Source organism: Dermochelys coriacea, chromosome 2 (assembly GCF_009764565.3).
Source record: "Dermochelys coriacea isolate rDerCor1 chromosome 2, rDerCor1.pri.v4, whole genome shotgun sequence".
In the NCBI taxonomy this organism is placed as follows: domain Eukaryota; kingdom Metazoa; phylum Chordata; order Testudines; family Dermochelyidae; genus Dermochelys; species Dermochelys coriacea.
This window is the reverse complement of record NC_050069.1, coordinates 218,484,072-218,499,460: the sequence shown is the minus strand read 5'-3', so window position 1 is coordinate 218,499,460 and position 15,389 is coordinate 218,484,072. Positions and strand designations below refer to the sequence as shown.

Genomic DNA, 15,389 nt, shown 5'->3' with positions numbered 1-15,389 from the left:
TGACTTTGTCCTGACCCATAACTATTTCACATTTGGTGACAATGTATACCTTCAAATCAGCGGCACTGCGATGGGTACCCGCATGGCCCCACAGTATGCCAACATTTTTATGGCTGACTTAGAACAACGCTTCCTCAGCTCTCGTTCCCTAATGCCCCTACTCTACTTGCGCTACATTGATGACATCTTCATCATCTGGACCCATGGAAAAGAAGCTCTTGAGGAATTCCACCATGATTTCAACAATTTCCATCCCACCATCAACCTCAGCCTGGACCAGTCCACACAAGAGATCCACTTCCTGGACACTACGGTGCTAATAAGCGATGGTCACATAAACACCACCCTATATCGGAAACCTACTGACCGCTATTCCTACCTACATGCCTCTAGCTTTCATCCAGATCATACCACTCGATCCATTGTCTACAGCCAAGCGCTACGATATAACCGCATTTGCTCCAACCCCTCAGACAGAGACAAACACCTACAAGATCTCTATCATGCATTCCTACAACTAGAATACCCACCTGCTGAAGTGAAGAAACAGATTGACAGAGCCAGAAGAGTACCCAGAAGTCACCTACTACAGGACAGGCCCAACAAAGAAAACAACAGAACGCCACTAGCCATCACCTTCAGCCCCCAACTAAAACCCCTCCAACGCATCATCAAGGATCTACAACCTATCCTGAAGGACGAGCCATCGCTCTCTCAGATCTTGGGAGACAGACCAGTCCTTGCTTACAGACAGCCCCCCAATCTGAAGCAAATACTCACCAGCAACCACACACCACACAACAGAACCACTAACCCAGGAACCTATCCTTGCAACAAAGCCCGTTGCCAACTCTGTCCACATATCTATTCAGGGGATACCATCATAGGGCCTAATCACATCAGCCACACTATCAGAGGCTCCTTCACCTGCGCATCTACCAATGTGATATATGCCATCATGTGCCAGCAATGCCCCTCTGCCATGTACATTGGCCAAACTGGACAGTCTCTACGTAAAAGAATGAATGGACACAAATCAGACGTCAAGAATTATAACATTCAAAAACCAGTTGGAGAACACTTCAATCTCTCTGGTCACTCGATCACAGACCTAAGAGTGGCTATACTTCAACAAAAAAGCTTCAAAAACAGACTCCAACGAGAGACTGCTGAATTGGAATTAATTTGCAAACTGGATACAATTAACTTAGGCTTGAATAGAGACTGGGAATGGATGAGTCATTACACAAAGTAAAACTATTTCCCCCTGGTATTTCTCCCTCCCACCCCACCCCCCACTGTTCCTCTGATATTCTTGTTAACTGCTGGAATTAGCCTACCTGCTTGTCACCATGAAAGGTTTTCCTCCTTCCCCCCCCTGCTGTTGGTGATGGCTTATCTTAAGTGATCACTCTCCTTACAGTGTGTATGATAAACCCATTGTTTCATGTTCTCTGTGTGTGTGTATATAAATCTCTACTCTGTTTTTTTCCACCAAATGCATCCGATGAAGTGAGCTGTAGCTCACGAAAGCTTATGCTCTAATAAATTTGTTAGTCTCTAAGGTGCCACAAGTACTCCTTTTCTTTTTGAGAATACAGACTAACACGGCTGCTACTCTGAAACAAAAGAAACTACAGCATTTGCTCAAGAAACTCCCTGAAAAAGCACAAGAACAAATCCGCACAGACACACCCCTAGAACCCCGACCTGGGGCATTCTATCTGCTACCCAAGATCCATAAACCTGGAAATCCTGGACGCCCCATCATCTCAGGCATTGGCACCCTGACAGCAGGATTGTCTGGCTATGTAGACTCCCTCCTCAGGCCCTTCGTTACCAGCACTCCCAGCTATCTTCGAGACACCTCTGACTTCCTGAGGAAACTACAGTTCATTGGTGATCTTCCTAAAAACACCATCCTAGACACTATGGATGTAGAAGCCCTCTACACCAACATTCCACACAAAGATGGACTACAAGCCGTCAGGAACAGTATCCCCGATACTGTCACGGCTAATCTGGTGGCTGGACTTTGTCCTCACCCATAACTATTTCACATTTGGGGACAATGTATACCTTCAAATCAGCGGCACTGCGATGGGTACCCGCATGGCCCACAGTATGCCAACATTTTTATGGCTGACTTAGACCAGCGCTTCCTCAGCTCTCGTCCCCTAATGCCCTACACTACTTGCGCTATATTGATGACATCTTCATCATCTGCACCCATGGAAAAGAAGCTCTTGAGGAAATCCACCATGATTTCAACAATTTCCATCCCACCATCAATCTCAGCCTGGACCAGTTCACAGAAGAGATCCACTTCCTGGACACTACGGTGCTAATAAGCGATGGTCACATAAACACCACCCTATATCGGAAACCTACTGACCGCTATTCCTACCTACATGCCTCTAGCTTTCATCCAGATCACACCACACGATCCATTGTCTACAGCCAAGCGCTACGATATAACCGCATTTGCTCCAACCCCTCAGACAGAGACAAACACCTACAAGATCTCTATCATGCATTCCTACAACTACAATACCCACCTGCTGAAGTGAAGAAACAGATTGACAGAGCCAGAAGAGTACCCAGAAGTCACCTACTACAGGACAGGCCCAACAAAGAAAACAACAGAACGCCACTAGCCATCACCTTCAGCCCCCAACTAAAACCTCTCCAACGCATCATCAAGGATCTATAACCTATCCTGAAGGACGAGCCATCACTCTCACAGATCTTGGGAGACAGGCCAGTCCTTGCTTACAGACAGCCCCCCAATCTGAAGCAAATACTCACCAGCAACCACACACCACACAACAGAACCACTAACCCAGGAACCTATCCTTGCAACAAAGCCCGTTGCCAACTCTGTCCACATATCTATTCAGGGGATACCATCATAGGGCCTAATCACATCAGCCACACTATCAGAGGCTTGTTCACCTGCGCATCTACCAATGTGATATATGCCATCATGTGCCAGCAATGCCCCTCTGCCATGTACATTGGCCAAACTGGACAGTCTCTACGTAAAAGAATGAATGGACACAAATCAGACGTCAAGAATTATAACATTCAAAAACCAGTTGGAGAACACTTCAATCTCTCTGGTCACTCGATCACAGACCTAAGAGTGGCTATCCTGCAACAAAAAAGCTTCAAAAACAGACTCCAACGAGAGACTGCTGAATTGGAATTAATTTGCAAACTGGATACAATTAACTTAGGCTTGAATAGAGACTGGGAATGGATGAGTCATTACACAAAGTAAATCTATTTCCCCATGATATTTCTCCCCCCCACCCCACCCCCCACTGTTCCTCTGATATTCTTGTTAGCTGCTGGAATTAGCCTACCTTGCTTGTCACCATGAAAGGTTTTCCTCCTTTCCCCCCCTGCTGCTGGTGATGGCTTATCTTAAGTGATCACTCTCCTTAAAGTGTGTATGATAAACCCATTTTTTCATGTTCTCTGTGTGTGTGTGTGTATATAAATCTCTCCTCTGTTTTTTCGACCAAATGCATCCGATGAAGTGAGCTGTAGGTCACGAAAGCTTATGCTCTAATAAATTTGTTAGTCTCTAAGGTGCCACAAGTACTTCTTTTCTTTTTGCGAATACAGACTAACGCGGCTGCTACTCTGAAACCAATTAATGGTTTTATTACATTTGCCCTTTAAATGGGATAGTTGGCATGTATGGATATATTTGCAAATAATTTAAATTAGAAAATAACATCATTTATTAATGAAAATAGGTTTAGATTAAGGGCCAGATTGTGATGAGTTCCTGCTTGGACGTGCCTGATGGAAGACAGCAAGGTGACCTTCCCCCACCTTGCAACATGGGTGTGGAGTCCAGGCCCTGCCTCTCTAGTCACAACCCTGTGTGTGCCAGCTACTTGAAAGAATGGATGTTGAGGGTTGGAAACTGGCATGAATAACTGAGCATGCCATATTCTCCCCAAGGGTGGTGTACCTATAGGTTTGTTTTCTGGGAGACCACAGTGCAAATTCTTGCTGAATCATCTCCAACTGTATCATGGTCCTCTGTGCCCTCTCCCCAGCACACCGGTGGGTAACAATGGAAAAATCTGATCCTTATATTTTATATTACAAAATATTATTTACAAGTGGCTATGCCTTTCATTCTGAAATATTGATATGACAATGTGATAGTTTGCTCTGTTGATTTTCTTTGAGCTGTGGATCAGGTGTGGATTAAACAAACATCCCTGGGCAGCTGTTTGGTCATTGGCACAGGCTGGATTTGTGGGATTTCCACACTTAAGGATTTACAGTGAAGTGTATTTAATATTAAGGGATACAAACTCTCAGCTTTATGGATGGCACAGCCTCTTCCCCATGCAATATCAGATTTCAATTTTATCTTTATTATAGTAATTTAGTATTTGAATTTTTGGAAGCTATAAAGCTGCAGCAAATAAGATCCTAGGTTATATACCAGTAGAGGTCAGTAGTGCTATATAAAAAAAACAAAATGAGTTTTTTTAATACAAATATAGCAACTTCACCTCTGACATCCTGAAGATCTTATTATGAAATATTGTGCTACATGAATATTACGAGCAGGAAGAGATTTTTTTCATAAACTATAATTTGTTCCTATTAGAATGTATTTTCTGTAATTTCAAACAGCTTTAATATGTTCCTCAAAACCAACACAGCCTTCATTGAAACTTTTGTGTTCAAGTGGATTCTAAACATAGTTTATTAGCTATAGTTTAAACACTTTCTAACTAGAACTAATTATATCCCCTTAAGTAGAAACTTTAAATCAACACACCATTTCATTCTGTGTTGACAAAATGTCAATAAGATGATACTAATAACATGTACCTTATTCGAATATGAATGGCCAGATTTTTTCCCCCCTGAATATTTATGAAGATGAATATGGGGTCATTTAACATGCTATCCACAAATGCAAATTAAATCCAAATGTGAGATGAATATAAATCAAATCTGAAGAGAAACAAGGAACCTGAAAAGGCAGTTTTTACTACTAAAAACTGCCCAACCAAACAACTTTACATGCAGCAGGTCTTACATGCCTGTCAAGGCCAGAACTTTTTTTTTTTTTTTTTTTTAAACTTCTGTTGAGAGCTTCCTGCTTTGTGTCAGTGTTTTGTATCCAGACACATATAGTTCCATGAGACCCTAGTGAGGCATCCCCAGGATCAATATGGCTGACTGCTGTCCTGGGAAGGATTCTAACACCCAGGCAGTTAGACGTTCAAGTTTCAGTCTCAATCTTTCTTAAAACAACTGCACCTGGAAGGCCAAAAACCACTTCGATGCCAATTTTGGCTATAGGATGCTAAGGGGGACACAAGGATCACACTGTGGATACTTTGAATGTTTCTGGTGTTTTGTTTTGATTTTGTTTCATTTGTTTTTTGTGGTGGTGATCGGGGGAGGCAGTGGAAAGGAGGATGGGCCTACACAATGATGTCACTGATTGCATGGAGTATCTACAAGAAAGAAAGGCAGGACCAGAGGAGTGACACCAGGCCCTCTAAAGGGGTTTGTGGGGGGGATTATTTTCTTTTTCAGGCCCAGAATTACAACACATATCAGTCTGACCAGGAGTCTGGGTCCCAAGATATTTTTACAGTGGAGAGCAATTTCCTCTTTAGTGAAGAAGCGGCAATATTTTTTAATATTTAGCTCCAGATATTAATACTATACCAAAATATCTGCTTCAGTGCACAGTTCCCATGATGATGATGTATTCAAATGGAGGAGAAGGAGACTGAGCAGAATGAATTGGTGTTCTTCATGGGCTGCTTACTTTGCATGTACTTTATCTATAATGTATGGCAGTGTTTGAATTAAGGAGGGGAATTTCCTGTACTGTGTAGTTCAACCTCTCTCTCTGTATACTAAGAGCTTTATCTCTTTCTCTTAAACATACTGCTGAAGAGCTGATCTTGCAAGGTGATGAGTGTCTGCAGTTGATGGTATGCAAGATCTGGATGAATTGGCCTTGTAAGTTTTGCCTTTGTAATACAGGATATTGCCTAGATTTTTTTAAAAAAAATCCACAGAGAGAAAAGCCCTAACCCTAACTTTGCATATAATTTTGCATATAATTTTTGTCTTCCACCAGTGCCAGTACATAGCAAACAGAGCTCTAAACAGGGGAGTTTGAGTGGGAGTTTGCAAGGGGAGTTTATATTGTGGTGCTTGTCTGGGGTTTGCTTTTGCTGGGGGGGGGTGGTCTTTTTGGTGTGGCTTGTGTTTCCCAGATTAACGGGATTTAGGTGGGAAGGCGATGACAGATACAGAGGCAGCTGTGAGAGTGACTCCTGTAGTGGAAGACACATTGAGGATGACTGGATGTGGAAGCTGTGGTATGTACATGATCCTGGAGGGGGGAACCGGTAAGAGTTTTTTCCTGCATGAAATGCCGTCTGATAGAGCTGATGGAGGAAAAGATCCAAGGTTTGGAGATGCAGATGGAAAGTCTTGTTGAGTTTAGGAAGGGGTTTGAGCAGATGATGGAGCAAAGATATGAGGTATCTGAAGGGAAAAGCTCAGACTCACAGATGGAAGCAGGGCTGGGGAATTTTGAGGGGAGACTGGGTGAGGAAAGAGGTCAGTGGAAGCATGTGACTAAAAGAACCAGGCAGAGAAAAAGACGGGCTAGTGAAGGAAAAATAGAGCTTAGGAACAGGTTTGCAGAGTTGGAAAATGAAGAAGGGGCTCAGCAGGTACTTGTTGAAGGTGGAAAGGTAAGGAAGAAGAGAAGAGAGGCTAGTCCTATAGGAAAAGCAGAAGAGTCAAGGGAGACTACACCAAATATGAACCCCAGGAGGATACAGGATGGGTTGAAGAGGATTATAAGGCAAAATAGGAATGGAAAGAACTTGCAGCCAGAGGGAACAGGGGAGAGACTGGAGAATAGCACTGTCACCAGGAAAAGGCAGGTCTATGTGATCGGGGACTCTTTATTGAGAAGAATAGACAGGCCTGTAACTAGAGCTGATCCAGAGAATAGAAGGGTGTGCTGTCTTCTGGGTGCTAAGATATGGGATGTAGACCTGAGGTTGAAAAGGATCCTAAAGGGAGAGGGAAAGTATCCCCTAATTATCCTTCATGTGGGAACAAATGATACGGCTAGATTCTCACTGGAAAGTATTAAGGGAGACTATGCTAGGCTGGGGAAGATGCTTAAGGAAATTGAGGCTCTTTAGTGGGATCCTTCCTGTTCCTAGAGAAGGGCAACAAAGGTGTGACAAGATTCTGACTGTCAACAGATGACTTAGGCAGTGGTGCTATAAGGAGGGCTTTGGGATGTATGGCCACTGGGAGGCATTCACGGACAGAGGACAGTTCTCTTGGACTTCATCTGAGTAGGGAAGGAAATAGACTTCTAGGATCAAGGCTGGCACAACTGATAAAGAAAGGTTTAAACTAGGAATTAGGGGGAGATGGTTGGGAGATGTCCAGGAAATCTCCACGCCAGATTTTAGCATTGAGAGGGAAGAAGACAAAGTAAGAAAGGATACAGCCATGGGTAGGAGAATGTATATAAGGAGCGAGGGCGGTGTGGATACTAGTCTAATAGGTTATACTGGATGTAGAATGACTGTGCCTAATAGGGTACAAAATGTGAGCCAGGCCAAACAGCAAAAATTAAGATGTTTATACATCAATGCGAGGAGCCTAGGTAATAAAATGGAGGAACTAGACCTACTGGTGCAGGAAGTGAAACCAGATATTATAGGGATAACAGAAACATGGTGGAATAGTAGTCATGACTGGACTACAGGTATTGAAGGGTATGTGCTGTTTAGGAAAGACAGAAAGAAAGGTAAAGGTGGTGGAGTAGCATTGTATATCAATGATTAGGTAGAATGTAAAGAAATAAGAAGCGATGCAATGGATAAGACGGAGTCCGTCTGGGCAAAAATTACATTGGGGAAGAAAACTAGTAAAGCCTCTCCTACGATAGTGCTTGGGGTGTGCTATAGACCTCCGGGATCTAATTTGGATATGGATAGAGCCCTTTTTAATGTCTTTAATCAAGTAAATACTAATGGAAACTGCGTGATCATGGGAGACTTTAACTTCCCAGATATAGACTGGAGGACCAGTGCTAGTAATAATAATAGGGCTCAGATTTTCCTAGATGCGATAGATGATGGATTCCTTCATCAAGTAATTGCTGAACCGACTAGAGGGGATGCCATTTTAGATTTAATTTTGGTGAGTAGCGAGGACCTCATAGAAGAAATGGTTGTAGGGGACAATCTTGGCTCAAGTGATCATGAGCTAATTCAGTTCAAACTAAATGGAAAGATTAACAAAAATAAATCTGCAACCAGGGTTTTTGATTTCAAAAGGGCTGACTTTCAAAAATTAAGGAAATTAGTTAGGGAAGTGGATTGGACTGAAGAACTTATGGATCTAAAGGTAGAGGAGGCCTGGGATTACTTTAAATCAAAGCTGCAGAAGCTATCGGAAGCCTGTATTCCAAGAAAGGGGAAAAAATTCATAGGAAGGAGTTGTAGACCAAGCTGGATGAGCAAGCATCTCAGAGAGGTGATTAAGAAAAAGCAAAAAGTCTACAAGGTGTGGAAGATGGGAGGGATTAGCAAGGAAAACTACATTACTGAGGTCAGAACATGTAGGGATAAAGTGAGAAAGGCCAAAAGCCATATAGAGTTGGACCTTGCAAAGGGAATTAAAACCAATAGTAAATGGTTCTATAGCCATATAAATAAGAAGAAAACTAAGAAAGAAGAAGTGGGGCCGCTAAACACTGAGGATGGAGTGGAGGTTAAAGATAATCTAGGCATGGCCCAATATCTAAACAAATACTTTGCCTCAGTCTTTAATAAGGCTAAAGAGGATCTTAGGGATAATGGTAGCATGACAAATGGGAATGAGGATATGGAGGTAGATATTTCCATATCTGAGGTAGAAGCGAAACTGAAACAGCTTAATGGGACTAAATCGGGGGGCCCAGATAATCTTCATCCAAGAATATTAAAGGAATTGGCACCTGAAATTGCAAGCCCATTAGCAAGAATTTTTAATGAATCTGTAAACTCAGGAGTAGTACCGAATGATTGGAGAATTGCTAATATAGTTCCTATTTTTCAGAAAGGGAAAAAAAGTGATCCGGGTAACTACAGGCCAGTTAGTTTGGCATCTGTAGTATGCAAGGTCCTGGAAAAAATTTTGAAGGAGAAATTAGTTAAGGACATTGAAGTCAATGGTAAATGGGACAAAATACAACATGGTTTTACAAAAGGTAGATCGTGCCAAACCAACCTAATCTCCTTTTTTGAAAAAGTAACAGATTTTTTAGATAAAGGAAATGCAGTGGATCTAATTTACCTAGATTTCAGTAAGGCATTTGATAGCGTGCCACATGGGGAATTATTAGTTAAATTGGAGAAGATGGGGATCAATATGAACATCAAAAGGTGGATAAGGAATTGGTTAAAGGGGAGACTGCAACGGGTCCTACTGAAAGGCGAACTGTCAGGTTGGAGGGAGGTTACCAGTGGAGTTCCTCAGGGATCGGTTTTGGGACCAATCTTATTTAATCTTTTTATTACTGACCTTGGCACAAAAAGTGGGAGTGTGCTAATAAAGTTTGCAGATGATACAAAGCTGGGAGGTATTGCCAATTCAGAGAAGGATCGGGATATTATACAGGAGGATCTGGATGACCTTGGAGTAATAGTAATCAGATGAAATTTAATAGTGAGAAGTGTAAGGTTATGCATTTAGGGATTAATAACAAGAATTTTAGTTATAAGTTGGGGACGCATCAATTAGAAGTAACGGAAGAGGAGAAGGACCTTGGAGTATTGGTTGATCATAGGAGGACTATGAGCTGCCAATGTGATATGGCTGTGAAAAAAACTAATGCGCTTTTGGGATGCATCAGGAGAGGTATTTCCAATAGGGATAAGGAGGTTTTAGTACCATTATACAAGGCACTGGTGAGACCTCACCTAGAAAACTGTGTGCAGTTCTGGTCTCCCATGTTTAAAAAGGATGAATTCAAACTGGAACAGGTACAGAGAAGGGCTACTAGGATGATCCGAGGAATGGAAAACTTGTCTTATGAAAGCAGACTTAAGGAGCTTGGCTTGTTTAGCCTAACTAAAAGAAGGTTGAGGGGAGATATGATTGCTCTCTATAAATATATCAGAGGGATAAATACAGGAGAGGGAGAAGAATTATTTAAGCTCAGTACCAATGTGGACACAAGAACAAATGGGTATAAAACTGGCCACCAGGAAGTTTAGACTTGAAATCAGACAAAGGTTTTTAACCATCAAAGGAGTGAAATTTTGGAATAGCCTTCCAAGGGAAGCAGTGGGGGCAAAAGATCTATCTGGTTTTAAGATTCTACTTGATAAGTTTATGGAGGAGATGGTATGATGGGATAATGGGATTTTGGTAAGTAATTGATCTTTAAATATTCAGGGTAAATAGGACTAATCCCCTGAGATGGGATATTAGATGGATGGGATCTGAGTTACCCAGGAAAGAATTTTCTGCAGTATCTGGCTGGTGAATCTTGCCCATATGCTCAGGGTTTAGCTGATTGCCATATTTGGGGTCGGGAAGGAATTTTCCTCCAGGGCAGATTGGAGAGACCCTGGAGGTTTTTCGCCTTCCTCTGTAGCATGGGGTATGGTTGACTTGAGGGAGGCTTCTCTGCTCCTTGAAGTCTTTAAACCATGATTTAAGGACTTCAATAGCTCAGACATAAGTGAGGTTTTTCATAGGAGTGGGTGGGTGAGATTCTGTGGCCTGCGCTGTGCAGGAGGTCGGACTAGATGATCAGAATGGTCCCTTCTGACCTTAGTATCTATGAATCTATGATGATGTATTCAAATGGAGGAGAAGGAGACTGAGCAGAATGAATTGGTGTTCTTCATGGGCTGCTTACTTTGCATGTACTTTATCTATAATGTATGGCAGTGTTTGAATTAAGGAGGGGAATTTCCTGTACTGTGTAGTTCAGCCTCTCTCTCTGTATACTAAGAGCTTCATCTCTTTCTCTTAAACATACTGCTGAAGAGCTGATCTTGCAAGGTGATGAGTGTCTGCAGTTGATGGTATGCAAGACCTGGAAGAATTGGCCTTGTAAGTTTTGCCTTCGTAATACAGGATATTGCCTAGTTTTTTTTTAAAAAAAAATCCACAGAGAGAAAAGCCCTAACCCTAACTTTGCATATAATTTTGCATATAATTTTTTTCTTCCAGCAGTGCCAGTCCATATTACTCAATTCAAAAAGCATGTGAAGTACTTAGAAGGGAAGGATTCTTCACTGACTTTATATATATAATAATTTGTCAACACAGAAATAAAGGAATATATCAGCAAAGAAAAGTAACTGGATTTACCTGATTGACATGATCCAACTTGGGGCAGGGTCTTCCACCATTGTAGGGTTTTTCACGGAGCCATTTAGACCTAACCTTTACCCCACTCCCACAGGATTTACTACAGCGAGACCAGTTGGACCATTCACTGAGCTTGCAGTCTGAGGGGCATGGAATAATGCAGGCTTCCTCGATGTAACCTGAAAGAATGGAAATAAAAGCAAAATCTCTTCAGCATGTTGCTCTGCCACTTCTCTCTGAAGCTTCAGTCTCATTTGTTTAAAGTATCCAAAGTTTGACTTGATAGAAGTGGGTGAATGCAGAGATTTCTTTATCATTTGGGCTAAATTAAATTCTGCAGGAAATTGACATGCCCCCATTGATTGTGTTAAAATAACAGCTGAGCATCTTCAATATTATCTGATTAGAATTTGTTCTCACCAGATTTCCACAATCTGACTTTTTAACAGCTGATAGAGTGTAATTGCAACTTACTGCATTATTCTCAGGCTGCAGAAATGATAGATGTGTTAAAAAATCCTGCCACACAGATGATTTACATAGTTGTATCAAACAAGTCCACTGTGGTTATATGTATGTTAACAGTCTAACAAACTGGACCAAAGATGTCCTGAATGCATATGGAATATCCCCTAAAATGCATATGTGGAAAAGTTATGGTAGTATCTCAGGTACCACATGTAATAACTTGGCAAATGTAGACTTTTTAATGAAAATAACTTTACATACAGTTGAAAAACCAACAAAATCAAATGATGAGATGCAGTTGGAAAATGAATCACTTATGTATTGTAACTTGCATAATGTCAGGTTTCAGAGTAGCAGCCGTGTTAGTCTGTATTCGCAAAAAGAAAAGGAGTACCCGTGGCACCTTAGAGACTAACAAATTTATTAGAGCATAAGCTTTCGTGAGCTACAGCTCACTTCATCGGATGCATCCAATGAAGTGAGCTGTAGCTCACGAAAGCTTATGCTCTAATAAATTTGTTAGTCTCTAAGGTGCCACGGGTACTCCTTTTCTTTTTATGTATTGTAAGTGAGATAATTCTCGTCCCATTGGCAGAGCAGGCTGGTCACAGTTTTATATTTATTGTCTTTTAATTTCATTGAATGTCTCCTTATTTTTATATTATTAGTGAGGACTTGCCTTCTCTATACTATTCATTATTTTGTCTGCCTCTATATTGTCTCCTTTTATTAATCTACTCTCTAAACAATCCCAAGCTTTTCAATATCTTTTCATATAGAAGTCTTTCCAGATCTCTAAAATTTTTCATTCCTCCTCTCTGAACCCCGTTCTATTTCTGTTATATCCTTTTAAGATAAAAGGGAGGCTTGAATGGCATTGGGACATGTTAGGTCAACAATTTGGCACCCCCTCCTTTTTTTTTTAAGGCTTTTATCTTGTTCTCCAAAATTTCAGCTTTCATTAAATTAAATATCTGTAGCCATTATGGTTCTGAGGAAGCAAACAGTATTTTAAAGGCTAACGGACACAGTGATGGCAGCCTGAATTTGTAGAGCGCCTGAAATACTAACTTTAAGAGGTGTGGAATGTCTCATTCATCTCTATAGGGTGCTAACTCAGGTGCCTAATGATAATTTAAATGTCAACACTTATCTATTTCACTGCTCATCGAAACACATAAGAAAGGAGAGGGACTTTCTTATGATGAAATGTGCAAAAAATTCATTTTAATACTACAGTTGAGTGGCACTTGAGATACACTTACTTTGTTTGCAGTTTGACCTATGGAGCTAAAATGCCAGAGGGGAACAGTGGAACCTATGGGACGTTTGAGTCCCACCAGAGCAGAAGGGGCTTGGCCTGTTCTGGTGACTGGTGTGGCATCATCTTCTCTTCCTGCTTCTAGAGGATGCTGTGAGACCCAGGTAGATATCATTACATTGGTCACACTTATGTCATGTTTTCGAGTTTTCTTACAACCATGACCAAAAAAAAAAAAGCTTAGATTCTGATGTCCTGTCACATGATTCTGGGGGCCATGTGCTTTATTTCACTTCTGCCCATGGGTGCATCCAAACCCAGTGAGGGGGAAGCCAAGCCTCAACTGCCACGCAGATCATGCTCATGATCACACTTTGAGCAACTGGATAATCTACTGTGAGTGACATTCATTTTAGCTTGTCTTGTAGGAGGAGCCTGGCTTGTGGGCAAAAGTCTAACCAAACAAAACGCTACTTATTTCATTTCCAGTTTGGGTCTGGATAAGAGTGACCAGAACTGCACACAATATTCCAAGCAAGAGTATGCTATTTATATACATAATTGCATTATAATATTTTAGTATTGATTTCCCTCCTGTTCCTTTTGTATCCTAGCAGTTTCTTTGCTTTTTTGTCCACTTCCACATGCTGATAACCTATCTTCATCGACTGTGACGTTAGCAACTCCTTAAAAATGTAAACTCTGAGTGAAATGTCTTCTGTCAAGATCTTTTCTGAAGGCAACTAACACCAAACAATTATGTGCAATATAAAAATGCAGGAACATTTGATACATTATATTTCCAGATGTATTTGTAGACACTTTCCAGCAATGTATGTTAAACATAAGGTGCAGTAGAAATAATAAAAAAAACCCTGTACAATTAGAATATGCACATTTTACCTGTACATTCAGATAAACTCTGAATTCTGGTTCTAGTTTTCTACAGCTTGCATCTGCTTGGAACTGCTAGCTGGTTAAATATCTATACAGAGTATGTCTTGAATTTGATCTATATAGAGCGTCCTTCAGAGAATGTATCATCATTAAGATGTCAACTACTTCACAGAAGTGAATTATGAACTTGTTTATTAAGTAACTTTTGACATTCAACTGACTGACCAAATGATTCTTTATGAAAGGCACATTGTTTTAGACATATTTTTGAAAATCATATGATATGCAGTGGTATGGATTGCCTTGCAGCAGAATGGGTGACATCGATTATGGATCATGTCTGGATTAATCTCGGAATTCAGATGTGCCTGACCTCAAAGCTCCATCTTACACTAAATGTTAATGCATAAAAATCAAATTGTAAATCTTCTACAGGACGCAAGAGCACTTTAAGATGGAATATAAAGCCAGACATCTGATTTCCATATTTTGGAATATTTCAAATTTGACATGAATCATGACAAGGAAGAGAACAGAAAATAACTGTCTGGCAGGATTTTTTTGGCTCGTTATTAAAACATGAGGAGTTGTTTTATATCTCTAAGGTTGAGTTTATTGACATTCTAATCTACTGGATGTAAGCTTTTATCTACACTAGTTTCAACATTACTTTTACATAATTTTGCCCACATAAAACTATTTCTATTTTTAACAGTAACACACAATTTTAGTATTTGTTAAATTTCTCTCTCTCCAATTAAAATCTGGAAGAAACAACTTCATCTCATTTTAGATATATTATTTACTTTTTTCAGCAAATGAACCGGTCTAGATTGATTGAAGTTATCGAGCTCATTTATTGAGACTCTAGCACAGGACTAGGCAACCTGTGGCATGCAAGTTGATTTTCAGTGGCACTCACACTGCCGGGGTCGTGGCCACTGGTCTGGGGGGGCTCTGCATTTTAATTTAATTTTAAATGAAGCTTCTTAAACATTTTAAAAACCTTACTTACTTTATATACAACAATAGTTTAGTTATATATTATAGACTTATAGAAAGAGACCTTCTAAATACGTTAAAATATATTACTGGCACGCAAAACCTTAAATTAGAGTGAATACATGAAGACTTGGCACACCACTTCTGAAAGGTTGCTGACCCCTGCTCTACCTTAAGCCTCCAAAATATTTTAACTTTGCCTGATTATGACTCAAGGGGATTCAATTTCTCATCATCTGTCTCAGTCACAGATTCACCAAATGCATCCGATGAAGTGAGCTGTAGCTCACGAAAGCTTATGCTCTAATAAATTTGTTAGTCTCTAAGGTGCCACGGGTACTCCTTTTCT

At 40.7% G+C, this 15,389-nt stretch overlaps 1 protein-coding gene across 4 annotated transcripts in view; it reads right to left on the bottom strand.

Moving 5' to 3' along the window:
• The window catches only part of THSD7A (thrombospondin type 1 domain containing 7A), a 437,038-nt gene that overhangs the window by 54,927 nt on the left and 366,722 nt on the right, over positions 1–15,389 (bottom strand). For all 4 annotated transcript variants that reach the window (XM_038392700.2, XM_038392699.2, XM_043509245.1 and 1 more), the window contains one exon: positions 11,413–11,591. In XM_038392700.2, coding sequence (XP_038248628.1) covers positions 11,413–11,591 — 179 coding nt within the window. The remainder of the gene's footprint in view (positions 1–11,412; positions 11,592–15,389) is intronic.